The 20547-nt window shown below is 49.6% G+C and overlaps 1 protein-coding gene across 1 annotated transcript in view; it reads left to right on the top strand.

Annotated features, from left to right (window-relative positions):
* Positions 1–20547, top strand: part of LOC122470125 (transmembrane protein 132B) — a 367793-nt gene that overhangs the window by 191271 nt on the left and 155975 nt on the right. Inside the window, exon 3 of the mRNA XM_043557310.1 lies at positions 1852–1998. Within this exon, the coding sequence (XP_043413245.1) occupies positions 1852–1998 (147 nt within the window). The remainder of the gene's footprint in view (positions 1–1851; positions 1999–20547) is intronic.

The following is a 20547-nucleotide window of genomic DNA, read 5'->3' as shown; positions in this document are numbered from 1 at the left end:
ACATTCACAGGACGGTGCCACCACCCTGGCAACCAGCAGTCGGCTCTCTACGGACGTACCTATTCTGGACATTTGACGTCAACGGAATCGCACAGTCTCCATACTTCTGCGGCTGTCGTCTTCCGCATTGACTGATGCGGTTCAGGTCCATCCACCCTGAAGCCTGTGCCAGTGCCCCATTCCTTTTTTTGTTTTGATGTTTATTTATTTTTGAGAGAGGGAGTCGGGGGGAGGGGCAGAGCGAGAGGGAGGCAGGATCTGGAAAGGGCTCTGTGCTGACAACAGCGAGCGTGACGCGGGGCTCGAGCCCGTGAACTGGGAGATCGTGACCTGAGCCGGAGTCGGATGCCCAACCGACCGAGCCGCCCAGGCACCCCGCTTCATTCCTTTTTATGGCTGAATCGTGTTCCTTTTGATGTATCTGTTAAAAGGGGGCCCAGGGCCTCAGTGAGCATTGCCTGTTGGTCCACAGCCCTCCGTCTGGGAAGCGGAGGGACTTCAGGCTCCCCGGTGACCCCTGCAGTGTTCATCCCTGGACTCGGAAGTCCAAGCATGTCCTTTTTTTTTGTTTTTTAATTTTTTTAATGTTTTATTTATTTCTGAGACAGAGACAGAACGTGAACAGGGGAGGGGCAGAGAGGGAGGGAGACACAGAATCCGAAGCAGGTTCCAGGCTCTGAGCCGTCAGCACAGAGCCCGATGCGGGGCTGGAACTCACCCCGAGATCATGACCTGAGCCGAAGTCGGTCGCTCAACCGACTGAGCCACCCAGGCACCCCCAAGCACGTCCTTTGTGCTCACTTATACCTGTTTAAGGCACTGCAAGCAGTGGGCGGTCGACGGATCTGCCTTCCTCCTGATTGTTCCCCAGACGTGTCCCCAGTGTGTCCACGGGCAGGTCCCAAGGCTGCTGAGAACTTGGGTGATGCCTTGGGATCCCCGCTGTCACCGAGGAGACATACTCTGGTTCATTGCAGCACAGGTCATTTGAGGAGCAGGGAACAAGAGCAAAACAAGCAGGCTGCGAGAGCTCTCCTTGGCCTTTTCTCGGTGAGCGAGCAGCTGGGTCCCTTGGTTCTTCCTTGGGGAACTGAGTTCCAATGCTGTACAACCCATGCTGTGCCAGGCGGTCCCTGGCCACACTGTCCTGCCGGGATGCGGTGTTTATTTTTCTCCCGAGGGCAGTGTGCCCTCCCTCCTCTCCTCCCAGTGTGGCCCGGACTGCCCACTTCCTCCTGGGTCCACTGGCTTCCCCAGCCCCCAGTCTTTTGTGCGCTCTCCACCTCGTGGGGGCCCCTCCCCATCTCCAGATCCCATCCACACCTGCCTGGCCGCCTCTGCCTCATTCCCGTCACTCTCGGTCCCTGCAGCGGACAGAGGTCTGGTTCCCAGCACGTCCATGAAACAGTAAAGTAACACGCGCTTGGCAAAATGCGGGGCCTCCTACTCCGGGGCACTTGTAAAAGTAACAGGAAGACTGAGGGGCGCCTGGGTGGCTCAGTCGGTTGAGCGTCCGACTTCGGCTCAGATCACGATCTCACAGTTCGTGAGTTCAAGCCCCGCGTCGGGCTCTGTGCCGACAGCTCGGAGCCTGGAGCCTGCTTCGGATTCTGTGTCTCCCTCTCTCTCTGCCCCTTTCTGGCTTGTGTTCTCTCTCTGTGTCTCTCAAAAATGAATAAACATTTAAAAAAAATAACAGGACACTTAGTTTTCAAAGGAAAGCCATTCCCTGCCTGTCTTCCCTCCGTCTCCCAGAGGAAAGGGGAGATCTGCTCTAGCTCTGTGTTTTTAGCACGTGTCTTGACCTCAAGTGGTGTTATACATGTGTACATCTTTTTTCCCACCCCACAGAATTAAGGCAGCAGCAGGGGTGAGGATAACGGCCGTTCGAGTCACCAGCGAGCAGCAGTGGGCAGTCCAGGAGGAAATAGACAGCAGTGGCTCTCAGACCACGGCCACGCTCACCTGCGTGGGCCACCACCCGGACCCGCAGAGCAGGTAAGCCGACATCCCCCAGCGGCCTCGGCGGCGGGGGCCGCGGGTGGCTGCGAAGCTGATCGCAAAACAACGTGCGTTATCGATGAGCTGATGCCTCCGCCTTTAATGGGCAATGTGCTCCTTTTGCCCATCGGCTTCCGGATGGTTCCATCACGGGGCTGAGCCGCTGCGGAAGGCTTTTATTCTTTATGCTCTTTATACGCCAGTGGCCTAACTAGGTGAGCAGTCTCAAACACGACCTGCACTCACATACGTGCAGGGCTTGAGAACCGTGTTTTGAGCATTATGTTTATTACTGTTACTGGTTGCAGTAAAGATTGAAGAATGAAATGGGCAGCATGGAAATGATCTAAGGGGCAAGGGGAAGTGGACTCATTTACGGGCAAACAGAGGGTAGCTGTAACGACCGAGGAATCGTCTCTCGGTGCTTCAAGGCAGCCGTCTTGCGGACGTCACCCCTGGGTGCTGGCACGTGTCCCCTCCAGCTCAGATGCCGGCTTTGGGTTTCACGGGGCTGTGCTCACCCGGAGGTCATTGCTAGGCCTCGTGCATCGGGACCCCACTAAGGCAGGGGGCGCTGTCCCACGGTTGTGACCACCTTCTCTCTTAAAGGGTCGGGCGAACGAGCCCTAGACGCGCACCCCTCGCCCCTGACTCACAACCTCAGCTTGGCAGGAAGCGTCTTTCAGGTCTGTCACGTATCCCCTTGCGGTGTCACCCCCTGCTGTCTCTTCCTTCTCCTCTACTATTTAAACTCATGGAGGCCCACCGCTTTAGGCCTGGGGGGCACTCTGTGAATGGATGAGGCCGTGGGTGGGTGGGTGGGTGGGGCTCCCGACCTCGGAGAGACTGGGTGCAGCTTGCCTCTTCTCATGGAGTTCTGGTCCAACCTCCATCCGCTAGAACGCTGTCCTGCCTGCTCTTCGAGGACCTCGTTCAAAGGGAAAGAAGGGAGTCCAGCTGAGGGGCCGCGAGTCTTCTGTTAGGAATACGATCGCTCCAAACTCAACATTCTGATTATCCCCCTTTACATCCATCCCTGGCCGGCCGTTTAGTCTGCGGCCTCACGTGGCCCACGGTTTCCCTGGGAATCTGTCTGCCTGCCCACTGAGCCTTCCCACATCCGGAGTTGTCAGTATATGGGGAGAGCCCAGGATTTTTATATTGGCTCAGGTGTTTCCGTATGCGGTCAGTAGGGTACCCGCCAAAACGTGGCTGCAGCAACACGGTTTTATCATCTCACCTGGCGAGAAACTCGGGCGGGTGGTTCGACGGGACTGGTTAATTCGGCAGTGCGACCGTGTCACCCAGGCGCGTCCCGTCTCCCCGTCTCTCACACCTGGTCCCCAGCTGCCATCCTTCTTCCGGTTCCCGCACGGTTGCAAGGTGGCTGCAGCAGGTGCAGGAACGGCTAACTCACCAGTTGTGCACCAACACTGGAGGGGCGGGCCGCTTCCCCTCTGTTACCGCCTTTTATCAGGGAAGGGGACCTGGACGTGGACCCTTCCGATCTCATGGGTGAGCGGTGGGTTCCCTGCCTCTGCCCAAGAAGCCGGCCAGTCTGGGGTAGTGAACGCCTGGCCCTATTTCCGGGAGCCGTAGTGGGAGGCGGTCTTTGCTGTAAAGGAAGAAGGGTGGGGCGATGGCGGTCAGCTAGCAGTGTTCCACTCTCTTCAGCGTGGTCCCTGCTGAGGGTTGTGGCTTCACCGGGGCCCGGGCTCCCTCTGGGTTGCCGTGGCGTGGGTCAGGTGGCTTTGTCCAGTGGCTGCCGTTCAGTGCTGTGCCGATGAAACTCAAGCAAAAAGGGGACTCGGGCTCCTCATGTGGATGGAGACGTACAGGGAGGCGGGAACCAGGGACGTCAGGGTGCAGGTGCCAAGCAGCATCCTTAGCAGCCTGTCTCCTGTCTCTCCTCTGGGTTGGCGTCATCTCCAGCAGGATCTTCCCTCCTGGTGGCGAGTTGGCCACCAGCAGCTCCCAGTATCCGTCCTGCCACTGTGGTCACTTTGGGGAGGACACCGTTCTTCCCTGTCTGGTCCATTGGCTCTGTTTGATTTGCCTTGTGTCACGGACCCACCAGAACCCATCACTGTGGCCAGCCCGCCTGAACAACATAGGTTTAGAGGATGAGAGAGGTTCTGGGGGATGGATGCTGCGGGGAGAGGAGAAACGAGAGGGGACCTTGCAGTTACCACAGTCCTGCTGCGCTGGAGGGGCCCGGATGGGCTGCCTGGACTTACAGCCTCCGGAATCATTGTGTGGTGGTGAACGTCTTGGGTATAGATCTTCCTTGGCTCGTGATGGGGTAACCTCCCTATAAACCCATTGTAAGTTGATATCGTAAGTCAACAATGCATTTAACCACCTAACCCAGCAAACACCATAGCTTAGCCTGGCCCGCCTTCGACGTGCTCAGAACACGGACATGAGCCTCCGGTTGGGCACAATCGTCCACCACAAAGCCTATTTTATAATGAGGTGTTGACTATTGCGTGCCGTTGACTGATTCCTGTACTGCAAGTGACAGACAGGACAGCCGTGTGGGTGCAGGTGGCTGTCCGTGTCCTGCCTGTCGACCCTCCTGACCGCGTGGCTGACTGGGAGCTGCGGCCTCTGCCCAGCATCGCGGGAGAGGGTGGGGCCGCAGGTCGCTGTTCCGGGACAGGATCCAGACTCGAGATTCCAAGTACAATTCCTGCTGGAGGTGTATTGCTTTCGCACCACCATAAAGCGAAACTAAGTCTAGCCGTCCTGAGTCGGGACTGACTGTGTGAGGGTGGGATCCATGGTCCATGGGCAGGAAATGGATTTTGTTGAAATATTTGGCTGATCAAGTGGTGATGTTTCAAACTGAGGAAGAAGCACAGGCTGTGGTTGTCACTGTTGGCTTTGTGAGAATCAATTCTGCATTTTCTTTGGAGATAAAAAAAAGTTACAGGAGAGAAAAAGTCGTTACCTGAGCAGAGTTACAGGATCATGAGGCGCTCTCCCTGTTCCGGTGTCCCTTCTCCTTGACCCCAGTGTGTGACCTCCCCCAGGCTGTGAGAAGGGCAGGGATTAATGCTTTGGCATGACCATCTATACTTGTCTAATATCCCTCCGAAATTCATTCCATAATCTAAATAAATAATTGCTTCCCTTTGTACTTTGCTGTTGAATCGCGATGTCAAACGAGGTGTGAAATACAAGCTCACGGACCGTGTTTGCTGGCTAACAGAGTGAATATATGAATATATCCCTAACAAAACATCCGTCAGAAAGCTGTAATCTCCGCATTGTGACAACCTTGGGTGGAATAGAGTTTTTAATAGAATATAATGTACAAACTGCCTGAAATTCTGCGATAAGAATTAAAAATGTGCCGTACGGGTAGACCCGACGTGCTCAGTTAGAAAGGCGCTAAAGGTCTTAATTTAAAATATTTTAATGAATGCTCGTTGTGAGGAAATGTGAGTAATAAAGATGAAAACCACAAGATAAAGAGTAGTGTTACCAAAGGAGTGGAGAAGAGATTAGAAAAATAAGCAAATTCGAAAGCGTGCAGAACAGATAACACAGAACCACAGGGAACGGGAGGTAGGTGACAGGCGGGTTGCGCGGAAGCCGCGTGCAGCCGGAGGACTTGAGACAGGCCTGCTCCTTAAGTGGTTCCCGTGGCTGTTGGGACCCAAACCTCAGAGGAAGTGAGCCACAACTTTTTCTGCGGTCAGAGACCACAAAACAGAGCTCACTCTCGCCTACAAATGGGAGGAAACCTGGACGGAGTACCACAGAAACGGGCGTGTGCCTCTCCATAGGATGGAAGGGCAGAGACGCCAAAATAGATTTCTTTCTTTTTTTTTTTTTTAATGTTTATTTATTTTTGATAGAGAAAGAATGTGAGCAGGGGAGGGGCAGAGAGAGAGAGGGAGACACAGACTCGGAAGCAGGCTCCGGGCTCTGAGCTGTCAGCACGGAGCCGACGCGGGGCTCGAACTCATGACCCGTGAGATCGCGGCCTGAGCCAAAGTCGGACACTCGACCAACTGAGACACCCAGGCGCCCCGCCAAAATAGATTTCTTAAAGAGATAGACACATCCCCACATTCTTGTAAACCCAGCTCAAGGTGAAGTCAAGGTCAAAGTCAAGTGTTTACTGTGGAGAGCTCCCCTGCTTGCAAATCTGGAATCAGTCTTCCCGGAGTTTTGTTTTGCCTGCTCTCATCCAGAAAATGTTATAACCCGTGGGGCAGACGAAGAGATCACCCTTCTGAATAACCTGACAAACTCTTTGCTTTTTCTGAAAAAAATTTTTTTTTCTAAGTTTATTTATTTTGAGGGAGAGAGAGAGAGAGAGAGAGAGAGAGAGAGAGAAAGCAGGGGAGGGGCAGAGAGAGGGAGAGAGAAGATCCCAAGCAGGTTCTTCATTGCCAGCACAGAGCCTGATGTGGGGCTGGAACTCACAAACTGTAAGATCATGACCTGAGCTGAAACCAAGAGTTGGACACTAAGCTGAGCCCCCCAGGTGCCCTGCTTTTTCTGAAATTTAACCGTTAAACGTTAAGCAGCAAGCGATGTTGATGTAAGAAAGTCACCATGTCCAGTGTCATTTCATGGATTCAGAAAACACGAACCAGGGTAAATCATTCATTGCACTTCAGGTTTCTTATTTATTTTTTTTTTACAAGAAGGACAAAGACCATTCAATGGTGGTAGCCGTCCCCAGTTTCTAAATACGAATGGTTTTTCCTATGTGACTCAGTTTATATTGGTTTCTTTCCTTTTTTTTTTTTTTAAGTTTATTTATTTATTTTGAGAGAGAGTAAGAGAGAGGGCATGAGTGCAGGAGGGGCAGAGAGGGAGAGAGAGAACCCCAGTTTGCACTGACAGAACAGAGCCTGACGTGGGGCTCAGTCCCACGAACCATGAGATCATGATCTGAGCCGAAACCAAGAATCAGATGCTTAACTGACCGAGCCACCCAGGCGCCCCTGGTGTCTTTCCTGCTGTAGAAGGTTTAACGGCAGGTAAAAGGTAGAACACACAGAACATCTTAGTTATGTCTGTGAGGACAATTTTGGGTGATTCTGTTGTCCGTTGCTATTTTATTTTAAAAATCTTTTGAAAAACCCTGCAATGCCATTGTTGGTGTCAGATGCCGTGGTAAGTCTTTTAGGAAAGTATGTTTCCAAAGTCGGCAGTGTTAGAGCCTCGGGAGGCAGATAACTGTCATTACTGCTGCTTAACGGATGTGTAAGCTGACCAGTTTAAATGACTTCCCAAGCTCTCCGAGCCGGTAAGTAGCCGAAGCAGTTCAGCCCTTAGAGCCCATGTCCTCATCCCCGGAACGTGTCAACGTGGCCTTACTTGGAGAAAAGCATCTTCACAGAGGCACTTAAGTGAAGAATCTTGGGGGCGGGGGGTGTGTGTGGCTGTCAATCCAATGACAGGGGTCCTAATAACTGAGACACAGAGGAGAAGGCCATGGGGCTGGAGGCAGAGATTGGAGCAAAGTGGCCACAAGCCAAGGGAGCCAGTGAATGCCTAGAGCCACCAGAAGCCAGAAAAGGCAATGAATGGATTGTCGCCTATGACCTTAGGTGGGAGCGTGACTCTGCTGGTACCTTGATTTTGGAACTCTGGCTTCCACAACTTCTGCAGAATAAATATCTGTTTCTGTAGGCTATTAAGTTCATGGTAATTTGTTACAGCAGCTGTTGGAAGCTAATGCAGGGGCTGAATGACTGCTTGCTGAATGGATAAATCAAGGCTTCTGAATCCCGGATACACATCAGAATAGCCTGGGGGGGTCTTTAACAAGTACCCATTCCTTAGACCTTACAGCCCAGCGGGTCACGGGCATTGATATTGCACAGAAAACTCTCCGGGTGATCTTAGTGCAGAGACAGCGTTGAGAATTAGTGGGATATAGGAATGAATGAAATAGTAATGAATTCCAACACCATAAGAAGATAAAGGTACTTTATTTTTAACAATTTTAGGGTTTGAAAATAATGGATTTAGAAACACACAGTTCTTAGCTTTAAAATGAAATTTGCCATTGGACACCTGGAGATCTCTTAGCACCAGCTGCCACAATAGTTCAAAACCAGGATTTAAGGTATAGAAATACATCATGTCCTGGATGTGTCTGTAATTCATGCTCCAAAGTGGCAACAGGGTTTGCCTATGGGAAGTGAAGGGCCCCTCCCCACCCCCAAAAAAGGATCAGGCCCCGAAAGAAAAGAAAAAGGGAAATATTTTAAAAATACACAACCTCTTTTTCTAGCCAGTGTGAAACTCTTTTGTGAATTTATACTTCCGGCCAGGTTCAGCCCAGGTATGATAGAAGTCTTCTTACTTCAAAAGTGACAGATGTTCAATTGCAGGAAATGTAGAAAAGACAGCGGAATAAGACGTAGAAGATAAAAGTCACCCCTGAACCTGTGTATGATTCAGAGGTAACCATTGTTAATATTTTGAGGAGTATATACGTATGTATGTGTTCACATGCGCGTCGAGGTACAAAAATAGGTTGTTTTCGCTAATACTCTAATTTGTTTAGCTTTGAAAGCTGTTTTCTGTAACAGTGTAGACTCAATATTTGGCAACATCTTTTCAGGTTGTTAAATATTTGAAACAATAATTATCAACTGCTTTAAAAAAGTAATGGAAGGGGTGGACTCTCTTTCTCCCAAAATACAAATATGCACACATGAACACTTTTTTTCCCAACAATTTAAACATCCACAGAGCCTTTCAATGAACTTGTAGTTTTAAGGGTGATATTTAATAGTGGTATAATATTTTATTAATATTATAGATTTCCCACGTATTCACCACGTTTCATTTTTTCCTCCCTTTAAACATACTTTTTAAACATTTTTTTTTTAATGTTAAAGCTCGGGGCGCCTGGGTGGCTCAGTCGGTTAAATGTCCGACTTCAGTTTAGGTCATGATCTCATGGGTCTGTGGGTTCGGGCCCTGCGTTGGGCTCTGTGCTGATGGCTCGGAGCCTGGGACCTGCTTCGGATTCTGGGTCTCCCTCTCTCTCTGCCCCTCCCCTGCTCACGCTCTGTCCCTTTCTCTCTCAAAAGTAAATAAACATTAAGAAAAAGTTTTAAAAATGTAAAATGTCTGTTGAGTTCTTCTACAGGTAAATCTTCAGGAGAAAGTGCTCGAAGTGAATCTGTAGATCACAAGACACGATGAAGTTTAAGATTTTCGATGGTCTTATAAAATTTTTCTGTTTACACTGCCAGCTTTGTGTGAGAGTGCCCTGTTCTTGGTCCCTTTGCCAACTTCGGGCATTGCCTCAAAGGATCATTTTGTAGTTGGGACAAGGCTGTGTTCTTGTAGGCTTAATTTCCATCGATTTGATTTTTGGTCAAATTTAAGCTTTTCAAACGTCTCTCCTTACTTCGTTGCTTCCTTTTTTATTATCATATTGTCTCTGTGGCGGTGTTGTAGGTTTTGTATTGTCAACTCTAGTCATGATTGTTATTCAGGAGAAGGACTCCCATCTGGAGGGGGGGTGGCCTCAGGTAGAACAGGATGCCTGAAAACCCACCCATCAGCCTGGCCTCCGAGTGACGGCAGCGAGGACCAGAGCCAGATGCCAGCGCGGGCGGTAAAGATGCATTTTGTTCAGAAACTGTTGCAAAAAAAGGGAAAAGAGACGCTCGGTGTAACCTGTAGAGACGTAGGGATTTATAGCCAAGGAACAGAGTGGGGGTGGGGCCAGTAGATGGCACATGACCAAGAGGAGTTGTCAGGGGTCAGGGGTGACCCCGGCCAGACTGACCAAACCAGATTCTTGCTGAGGGCAGGCCAAGGTGATGAGACATCAAGGGTGGGGATGAGGAATTTGGTTAGAATGTGAAGAGTGATCAGACATCAGGGATGGGGGAGGGGGTATTCCCGCTCAACTGACTTGGCAGGATTCTTACTGTAATTGGGCTCTGGAGGCGTGGCCAGGGCAGAACCAAGATGGAGGGAGGGGGGGCTCAGAAGGCGCCCGCCTCCAGTCTGGTTAGGCAGATGGTCTTTGTCAGTGACTGTGTGCAGCAGCGCCCACTGCCGGCCAAGATGGGAAGTGTGAGTGACTACTGAACCTTTGTCATATTCGGCCATTGATTTTTGGCCTCACTTGTTACCAGGCATAACGGAGTCTATGCTGACCGATACAGAGAGCTTTCAGATACACATTTCGCAAATATTAAGACTCTTCTGAGCAGCTTTACATTACAGAGGAATTGAGCAGAAATTATAGGGAGTTCTCCCCCGTTATTAACATCCGGCACTAGTGTGGTGCATTTGTTTCAGTTGATGAGCCAATACGGAAATATTCTTCAGCAGTGTTCTGGATGTTGGCCATTCTCGTTGGGGTGCAGTGGTGTTTCGTTATTGCTTTAATTTTCAATTCCCTGATAACATAGGATACTTGGTGTCTTTTCATAGGCTTATTTTCCACCTGTATATCTTCTTTGGGGTGTGTTCAGATTTTTTTTTTTGCCCATTTTTAAATTGGGGCTGTTTGTTCTCTTACTGTTGTGTGTTAAGACGTCTTTGTGTATTTTAGGTACCACTCCGTTATCGGTTATGCGCTCTGCAAAAATCCTCTCGCTGTCTGAGTCTTTTCTTTTCATTCTGTTACTCAGAAGAAAGTTTTGAGGAGTGATACCATGTCTGGAATAAGTTCATAGGTCTCAAGGCGACTCAGAAGTTTCCTTGATTCCCAAGATGGCTGGTTGGGGGCAGAAAAACCCATATTTGGGTGTTCTGATATGGCTGGAAAAAATGTATCTTCCTTTATCTGAGTCACCTGCTGACCAGGAGGGGCCTCGCTGGTTGAGGACTGTATCCCCAGCAGTATATAGGCTCACACAGCTCATTCCTAGAATGTCCGTGTGGCCACCTGTGGCCTCTCCCCATGAATCCACTCTGCTATCAGCTGCCAGACTAATCTTAAAACATCATTTTCCTCGAGACCTAGTGGCTCCCTGTGGCCTGTCTCAGCAAGTGTAAACAATTAGTCCTTTTTAGAAGCAGGGCTCCGTCAGGATGCTCAAAACTCTGGCGCAAGAGACAGATGCCGAGACAGCCCGTGGGCGGGGCTCTGCACGGTAACAGGATGGGGACCCAAGTGCAGGGGAGTAAAGAGGACACAGTAGGTTCTGTGGGGAGGGATTCTGGAAGTCATCTCCGAGGAGGTGACATTGGAACGGGTCCTTGAAGGATGAGTAGGGGTTTAAAAGTGTTTGAAAGTGAACATTTCTGGGAAGGCGACCTGGGAAGCCCTTCTTTATATACTGTTCACACTGTGTTGTGTCAGACTTCCAGAATTGTCTTTAATACAAAAATTTGATAGCTAGCGGTTGGGTAGTCTTAGGGAATGGGGCTTCGGTGTTGGGTGGGACGCTTTGAGCCGTCTAGGAGAGGCGCCAATGTGGGAGGCATTTTCAGGCATTTTCAGCAGATCTTACAAAGGACAATGCCAAGGCTACACACCATCCCCCTTCATTACCAAAACACCCCTGTGAAGAAGGTGGCACTATTAGCCCCACATACAGATGGGGACAGTGAGGCTCAGAGCTATTAAGGGCCTCCTGTTGCATAGCTATATCTGGTGGGTCTGGGATTTGAGCCCGGACTTCAAGGTTCTAGAACAGGGCCTGGCACTCAACTTCTCAGGCAGTATACAGACGTCTCCCTATCCGTTTGCCTGGTTTTTTCCCTCTTGATTAGACCGGGGTTATAGGTTTGGGGAGGAAGATATCAGAGGTAAGGTGCCAAATATATATCAGTAGCTCTAAGCTCAAGGCTGCTTTGTCAGCATCAGAGTTAGCTCAGAAAAAGGAGGGGATGGGGCCAGAGAGAGACACTGCCCAAGTCAGCCCTTTGGCAGGATTCTGGTGCCTTCTCCAGATCCCCAAATTTCAGCTACGCTGTTCAAGGCTGTGGGAAGCCCAGCCCTCATCGCCACAATGCCGGATTCATGCGTTGTAGCTCCTTTGTGAAATGAGAATGGAGAAGAGAGTTTCTCCTTCGAAATTAGTGTCATTTCGGTTCTGACGTGCCCTTTCTTAGTGCAGATTTTATTTCTACTGTGAGATTTAACTTTGGTAGTCCCCTTATGCAGGCAGAAATTGAGCCAGAGGACGTTGGAGGTTTCCCAGGTCTGTCAGGATGGCGGTTTTAAATCAGGGCCCTTACACCACATTTCTGATGGGCAGTTGATGAAATCCACCAAGGGTCATTGGCAGAGTTGATGCTAACGGGGGCTACTCTTTATTTGGCCTTTTAAATTGGTGCATGTTTGTCAGAAACGTCAGCTGCTCCGTCAAATCATTGTATCCGTATGTCATTATGTTGATGTATTTATTTACTTATTTTGACATGTTTATTATTAAGACATGACATGTGTCGTTGGAAACCATGAAGTCCTCCTCAGATCTGGTGCACGTCTTTGATAGAAGCAATCACACGAAGCTTTGAGGGGTTGCCTCTTCCTCTGATCCCCCCCCCAAAAAAAACCCTTTCTTCCTTGAAGTTTCTGGAGGCAATTTTCTGTGCTTTGAAAGTAGACGTTTAACGCAGCCTGCCTCCATGAAGCATCACGTCTTGCATCGTGCCTTTAAACCTAGATAAAAGGTGATATGCCCAGGCATCGAGAGGAAACCTCGGTGTCTTTTGAAAGGGCGTTTTATTTGGTTTTAACCAGTCCCAGGGCCAGTCCCCTGTGCTGTTTTTCATAGGCACTGGCCCAACATGGCTGCCTGTCCTATTGATGGTGAGCAATTTACAGCCTGTACCTGAACATGGCCATTCAGGCAACTTGATGCTGATGGCAGCCGGGGGGAGTGGGGGGGAGTCCAGCCTTCCACACTGAAGATCTTCCTCTGTGTTACCAGATGATCGATCCACGTGGTCTCGAGGAGGACTAATCAGGTCGTATACAGATGTCTCCCTATCTGTTTGCCTGGTTCTTCCCCTCTCGATTAGACCAAGGTTATAGGTTTGGGGGAGGAAGATATGGACCCATAATGGGTCCAGAATTTCTATTCTGCGGCCCATAGTAACAAGGATTCAGGTTGCAAGGGCGCCTGGGTGGCTTAGTCTGTTAAGCGTCCGGCTTCGGCTCAGCTCATGGTCTCACAGTTCGCGAGTTCGAGCCCCGCGTCAGGCTCTGTGCTGACAGCTCGGAGCCCGGAGCCTGCTTCGGATTCTGTGTCTCCTTCTCTCTCTGCCCCTCCCCTGCTCACGCACTCTCTCTGTCTCTGTCTCAAAGATAAATAAACATTGAGAAAATTAAAAAAAAAATTCACATGTTGAAATCCTAACCTCGAGATGGTGGCATTTGGAGGTGGGAGCCCCCATCTGTGGGGTTAGTGCCCTTATCAAACAGACCCCGGAGATCTTGTGTCCTCCTTCCAACGCATGAGGACACAATGAGAAGGTGCCCATCTCTGAGCCAGGAAGTGAGCCCTCACCAGACACCGAATCTTGGATTTCCAGCCTCCATTACCTTGAGAAATAAATTTTTGTTGTTTACAGCAGCCTTGAACAGTCTAAGACAGATAGATACCTTTCCAAAGACAGTGAGTCATGTTTCCAAACTTTTTATAAGTGGCCTTGTGCTATAAGGATCATTCTGCAACTTGCCTTTTTTGCCCAGCACAACATTGCCCGAGTTAAACCCTGCAGATACACGTAGCTGTACGTCTTTTCCCCGCTGCTGTATAGCATCCCATAGTATAGATATTCCATAATTTATTCATGCGTTCTTCTGTTGTTGGTGGATGCCTGTTATTTAAAACTTTGGGCCCCTATAGATCTCAGCGTCCATTCTTGTGTGCGCAGTGTTAAGTACTCGCACTAGGTCCTTTTGGGAGAGTGGTTTTTAAACGGGGGATTGCGACCCACTGAGTCATGACAAGCGTTAAAACTGGAAATTGAATCCATTAGCACAGAATAGAAAACATTGGGGCCCATTGCGCGTAATCAGGGAGATGTTTGTGAAACTTCAGTGTCCTTTTTACGTCTGACTTTTCTGAGTTGCCACGCAGAGTCTAATCTTCAGCGGAGGCTGGGGTGAAAACATGCCGTGTCTGGGCTCTAGGGTCCGAACACAGCGGTGGGATTGAGGACACTCGGGGATGTACATCTTCGGCTTCTGGCCTGTCCCCAAGCTGCTCTCTGAACTGGTCGTACCAACTGATGACTGGTGTTTGAGGTTAGAAGCTTCCTTATCTTTCTTAAGTGGGAGGGTGTTTTGTTTTGTTTTGTTTTTTCCAGAAGCTTGTTCTTGAACGTCTTATTTTGGGTTGATTCTGTTCTGGCTTGATTATATGGAGTGCTGGTGAAGTTCTGTCGGAGAAACACTCATCTTAGAGTCATGCCATTTAATTTCCCCTGCTGTCAAGAGGCAGAATTAAGTTATTCCTCTTTTTAAAAGAACGACGTAAGGAGGAAATAATGAATGCAAAATGCTGTAGTTAAACATCAGCAGATACACTGATGGATCGGCTGTCACTTGGGTCTTTGCTATAAAGGGAAAGAAAATGATATTTAATCATTTTCAAAAAATAAAAACAGCGATGATGAATTTGATACATTTGGACGCTGAGTGACTCATTAGAGCACACTATTATTTTCCAGTTAATAAAGGAACCTTGAGTCTCCCCCGTGATTGAACAGTTGTGAAGCAAAGACGTCTTTGTTTCGGGGAGCACGCTGGGTCTCCCGGACTGTGTGAACACGGGGAACTCTGGCTACCTGGCATTTTGGTTCCCTTGGCACATCCTTCATCCAGGTGGCGAGTTGGGTGGTCTAAGTTTGACCGGCTGAGTGTTTCTGTGTGTATGTGTCCGTGTGTGTGTTTCCCCCTTCACTTTGGGCCATCACTAAAAGAATCGGGAGGTTCAACTAAAAATACACAATTTGGGCATCTGTGGAGAAAGTGCAGACTGGACGGATGGAATCTGATATTGAATGGTCACACCCGCCGGAGCTGACCGGCTGCTCGGTTCGGAAGGGGTCCCCCCGCGCTGTGTCGCTTACCACAGTCCTCTCTGCTCCTCACTGTCCCCCCCAAACCGAGTACAAATTCCGAACTCAGTTTCAACGTGTGTGTGGTTGGGGGGCTCCCTTCCCCACCGGGCAACACTCCAGCCCCAGCTGGGCGTCCTGCGGTTCGACTCAGTGACTCCTCAGGGCTGATTCTGTCCACCTGGAGGGAGGCATCAGGTCCCACAGGGCGAGGACTCAGTCCCGCAACACAGCTGGCACCCCACTTCAGAGGCCAAGTCCAAGTCTAGACGGTCACCTGTGTTTCTGCCAACTAGCTATAGATCGGAAGGGTCCCACACCCCCCTGCTTGGGTTTGGTTCATTTGCTAGGGTGGCTCACACATCTCGGAGGAACAGTTTGCTTACTGGGTTACTGGTTCCCTCTGAAAGAATAGAACTCAGGGCCGGCCAGGGAAAAGAGAGGCCGCAGGTGTGAGGAAAGGGCATGGGGCTCCCACCTGCTCAGAGAATGCCACCTCCCCCTCCGAGTTGCCATGTTTAGCAGCCCAGAAGCTCTCTGAATCCTGTCCTTTTGGGCTTTTCCGGAGGCCTCATTACAGAGGTACGATTCATTGGATTAATTGGAATATCATGCCCATTGGAGAGCGGTTCAGTCTCCAGCCCCTCCGCTCTCCCTGGTGGTCAGGGATTTGGGACTGAAAGTTCCCCCTGCAGCCCTCATCCTCAGGCGTGTCCCCAAAGTCACCTCCTTAACATGACAGGAGACACCTTCATTGCTCTCATCACTTAGGAAATGCCAAGGGTTGGGGGAGCTCCGTGCCAGGAACGGGACAAATAGCAAATGCGTACAGAGGTCCCCCTTATCCAGTGTCCGTTCCCCGTGGTCAACCACGGTCCAGAAGCAGGTGACCCTCCTGACCTAGCGTCACGATGCCTGCGTCATGCTTCACGCATTTTGTCGTCTCACATCACCCCAGGACGATATTTGGAGAGCGGGAGAGAGAGCACAGTCACACAGCTTTTATTACGTCATGTTATGATTGTTCTTTATCGTTATTATTGTTGCTAATCTCTTACTGTGCCTCGTTGAAGTCAAACTTCATCATAGGTGTGTAGGTACAGGAAAAAACTTAGTACCTACTGGGTTCGGTACTATTGGGGTTTCAGGCATCCACTGGGGGTCCTGGAACATAACACCTGCAGACGAGGAGGGGACCCTGTATTTCTTTTTGGAAGACTCTTTTTTTTAAATGTTTATTTATTTATTTGGTGAGATAGAGAGAGGGAGAGCAGGGGAGGGGCAGAGAGAAAAGGAGAGGGAATCTCAGCACAGGGCCTGACGCGGGGCTCAAACCCACACACCATGAGATTATGACCTGAGCTGAAATCAAGAATCCGATGCTTAGCTGACTGAGCCACCCAGGCGCTCCCTGTGTTTCTTGTTATAAATCACAATATCACCCTGAGGTTGGCTGTTTGTTGGCATTTACCATTAAGCACACAGTGGTATTTTAGGAAAGAAGTATTTCTTTTTTTTTTTCCTTAAGTTTATTTATTTATTTTGAGAGAGAGAGAGAGAGAGAGAGAGAGAGAGAGAGAGAGACAGTGCAAGTTGGGGAGGGGCAGAGAGAGAGGGAGACAGAGAAGCCCAAGCAGGCTCCGCACTGTCAGCATGGATCCTGATGCAGGGCTCGAACTCATGAAACCGTGAGGTCACGACCTGAGCCGAAAACCAAGAGCCGATATTTAACCCACTGAGCCATCCAGGCACCCCAGGAAGGAAGTATTTCTTGATATTGCTACTTATAAACTATGTGACCTTGGACAAGTTATTTAAACCCCTGCCTTCATCTCCCCAACTTTCTTTTTTTAATTTTTTTTATTAAAAAAAATTTTTTTTTCAACGTTTATTTATTTTTGGGACAGAGAGAGACAGAGCACGAACAGGGGAGGCGCAGAGAGAGAGGGAGACACAGAATCGGAAACAGGCTCCAGGCTCCGAGCCGTCGGCCCAGAGCCCGACGCGGGGCTCGAACTCACGGACCGCGAGATCGTGACCTGGCTGAAGTCGGACGCTTAACCGACTGCACCACCCAGGCGCCCCTCCCCAACTTTCAAATAAGGACAGTTGGGGCATTTACCTGACCGATGGGGATGATAGGGGGTTAAACTCTTTTATCTATGTAACCTGCTTATCCCAGAGCTCGGCACAGAGTAAGCGACCCGTGAGCCTTGCCTGAATTAACATTATTAGTAGCCACCTCTGTATTGAGACAGAGCTCTGTGTTTCAGGATGAATGAGAAAGCCTATTCGTTTGTAACAAAGAAGAATATTCCTATATGATTAATACAGAAACCGAAGGGTTCCGTGTTGAAAGAGACAGTGGAAAACCCCCATCGGACATAAACCTTAGCACCTCTGTGATAAATACACCGAAAAGGTATATGATGAAAAACTTAATGAGCTGATAAGAGGGCTTAGATTTTTATTTTATGTTTTAAACATTTATTCAGTTTTGAGAGACAGTGTGAGCTGGGGAGGGGCAGAGAGAGAGAGAGAGAGAGAGAGAGAGAGGGAGACACAGCCTGAAGCAGCTCCAGGCTCCGAGGTGTCAGCACAGAGCCCGACACGGGGCTCGAATCCACGAACCATGAGATCATGACCTGGGCCGAAGTCGGATGCCCAGCCGCCTGAGCCACCCAGGCATCCCAAGAGGGCTTGGATTTTAACAGGGTTTCTTTCTAAATGTAAAACAGCCGAGTGTTGCTTTTGTGAGCCACGCTGGTGGGTCCCACTCATGCCTTCTTACTCGGGAGGGGTACAGGTCGGACCCCATTTGAGACTCCACTTGCCCTAACTCCTCCCCCCCCCCGCCCCCGCACTGCACTGTGGCCCAAACAGCCCCTTGTGACCTGGGAAAAATCACTCTGATCCTGCTTTATTTTTTTTTTAATGTTTTTATTTATTTTTGAGACAGAGAGAGACAGAGCATGAACGGGGGAGGGCCAGAGAGAAGGAGACACAGAATCCGAAACAGGCTCCAGGCTCTGAGCCGTCAGCCCAGAACCCGACGCGGGGCTCGAACTCACGGACCGCGAGATCATGACCCGAGCCCAAGTCGGTCGCTTAACTGACTGAGCCACCCAGGCGCCCCTGATCCTGCTTTTTAAGCAGAGAGCTGGGTTCTGGGCGGCTTCTCCGTCTGACGGCCCGTTCCACCCCACCCCTTCTGTGTGGTTGGGATTCTCCTGCAGGCTCACCAAGGAGATTAAATGACATAAAATATAAACTTTGCAAACGTTCTCTTAATACTTTCTTCTTGGCAAACGTTCCCTTGAACGTTTCTTCCTTGCACAGAAAATAAACGTTCCCTTGAGCGTTTCTTCCTTGCACCGAAAATCGCCCTGAAGACTTGAATCCAAATGCGGTCTTTTTGAAGATATTTTCCTCTCAAACTGATGGTCTTCACCCAACACGCACAGTTAAGGTGAATGAAAATGGATTCTTAAAGAGAATGTCGAGGCACATTTTGTTTTTCTCCTCAGAAACTCTATTAAGTTCCACGATCCCCTGTTCCGAAGGCAGGGGCTCTGCCACAGGACTGGACCGTGGCTGACCGAGGAGCAGAAAAGGCAGGAGGTGCCCCCAGTACCTCGGGGGGAGAAATCTGCCGTGAAATCCTGTATCTGCCTCTGGGCACAGGGCTGGGAGGTCTGCAATGGGGAAGCAGTGGGTTGTGTGAGTTGCACACAATGCCCCTAGGATGGAGAATCTGAGTATTCCTTCCGGCTTGGGGATATTTTTGTGGTTTGCCTGGGTACTTTCCAGGGACATAAATCCCACATCACTAAAAATTACATGGTCAGGGGGGCTCCTGGGTGGCTCAGTCAGTTGAGTGTCTGACTCCTGGTTTTGGCTCAGGTCATGATCCCAGGGGCGTGGGATCAAGCCCGGCATCCAGTTCCGCACTGAGCGAGGAGCCTCCTTGAGGTTCTTTCTCTCTCTCTGCCTCTCCCCTACTTGTGCTCTCTCTCTCTCTCTCTCTCTCTCTCTCAAATAAATAAAATGAAAAAAAATTATGTGGTCAAATTTGGGGTCACATTTGGTCGTTTCCTAGCCGTGTGACCTCAGACAGGTGACTCAACTCCTCTGTCCCACCATTTCTCATCTGTGACATGGGCACAAGAATAACGCCCATTCTCAGGTTTGCTGTGGGAATGAAATGAGAGAGTTCAGCTGGCGTGTTCAGTGTGGGGCTGGGGACAAAGAAGCACCCGGGAAATGATCTCCTCAACAAGAGAAAAGAAGTTCTGACCGGGAGCAAGGATCAAGTGCCCAGTAAGGGGATGCCACCCCACCTGAGCCGAGACCGCGGGAAGGGCTCTTTCTCTGTGGTTCCTTTGATTATCATGTGTAGAATCATAATCTATCCTGTAGGCAGAGTTGAGTTTTGGGCACAGAGGAATACGTATCTTTGTGTGACATCGCCAGAGGTTAACTTCCGTTTTGACAGATGTTGGTGGGGACATGGGGCTGGTTGCTAATGTCCGGGTCTGTAAGGGGACATGTATGAGCCCCTGTGGCCATAAACCTTCTGTATTTGGTGCCAGGGGGGCGGAGGAGGGGGAGGGGCGCTGGGGCTGACCTGTCCCTCTGGGGACTCTAGCAGAGCCAGAGGACTTCGTGAGGATGGGGAGGGGACCCCGATTCGATCTCCCCTGTGCCTCCATGACGTCCCTGAAAGAATAAAGTGGCAGTTCTGGGCCCCCTGCCGAGAAGCACCGCCTGGATTCTCTGCTTTGAGAGAGTTTCAGCGAGCTGAGTGACGTTCACTGCTGTGGATATTTTTCCGCTCTGTTTTCTTGGTAACAGTTCTTAAGATAGAAAGTGAAGTTATCTTAAATTGAAATGGAAACATTATAATTAAACATTTACAACCCAAGCAGATTTATAGCTATGGTGGTTACATTTTTCATTGTCAGCAGATGCCATTGAAACTAAATAACCCATTGAAATTGTAAGAAAAAAATATTTTTTTGTTTTTTTTTTTTTAAACGTCTGTTAACAATGGTAGTCTTTATTCTATTTGTTTTCCCTGGTGCCTTAGTGACAATACAATAGGAGGCAGTCGTGCACCGTGAAATTGAGCTCAATCGAGAAGGGCAAGGCTGGTGACGTGTATTCTCCTCCCCCCCACCCCCATGGTAATTTATTATAGTTCCCCGCACAGTGGTTGGGAAATGTGTATCTATTCGAGGGGGCTGCTGGGCTGAAGGAGGTGTCACTTTTTAAATTCCCATCTCTCTCCTTTTTCTTAAAGACGAGGATAGGTCATCGCCCCCATTTGCATTCAGGACCAGGGGTCTGTACCAGGATGAAATGCTCCTAATTCCCGAATGACACCTCGCTTTTATCCGTGCTCTGTAGTTCGCTGGGTGCAATCGTCTTTATTTCACTCTGTGGAGTTTTGAGACTAATGCAAGGTCATCGTCCAAAACTGAAAAACAGAAGATATGAAGAACTGCCGTTAATGTTTTT

This window comes from Prionailurus bengalensis, chromosome D3, assembly GCF_016509475.1.
Source record: "Prionailurus bengalensis isolate Pbe53 chromosome D3, Fcat_Pben_1.1_paternal_pri, whole genome shotgun sequence".
NCBI classification, from domain to species: Eukaryota; Metazoa; Chordata; class Mammalia; order Carnivora; family Felidae; genus Prionailurus; species Prionailurus bengalensis.
Note: the sequence above shows the minus strand (reverse complement) of the source record. Positions and strands in the feature narration are given on the sequence as shown.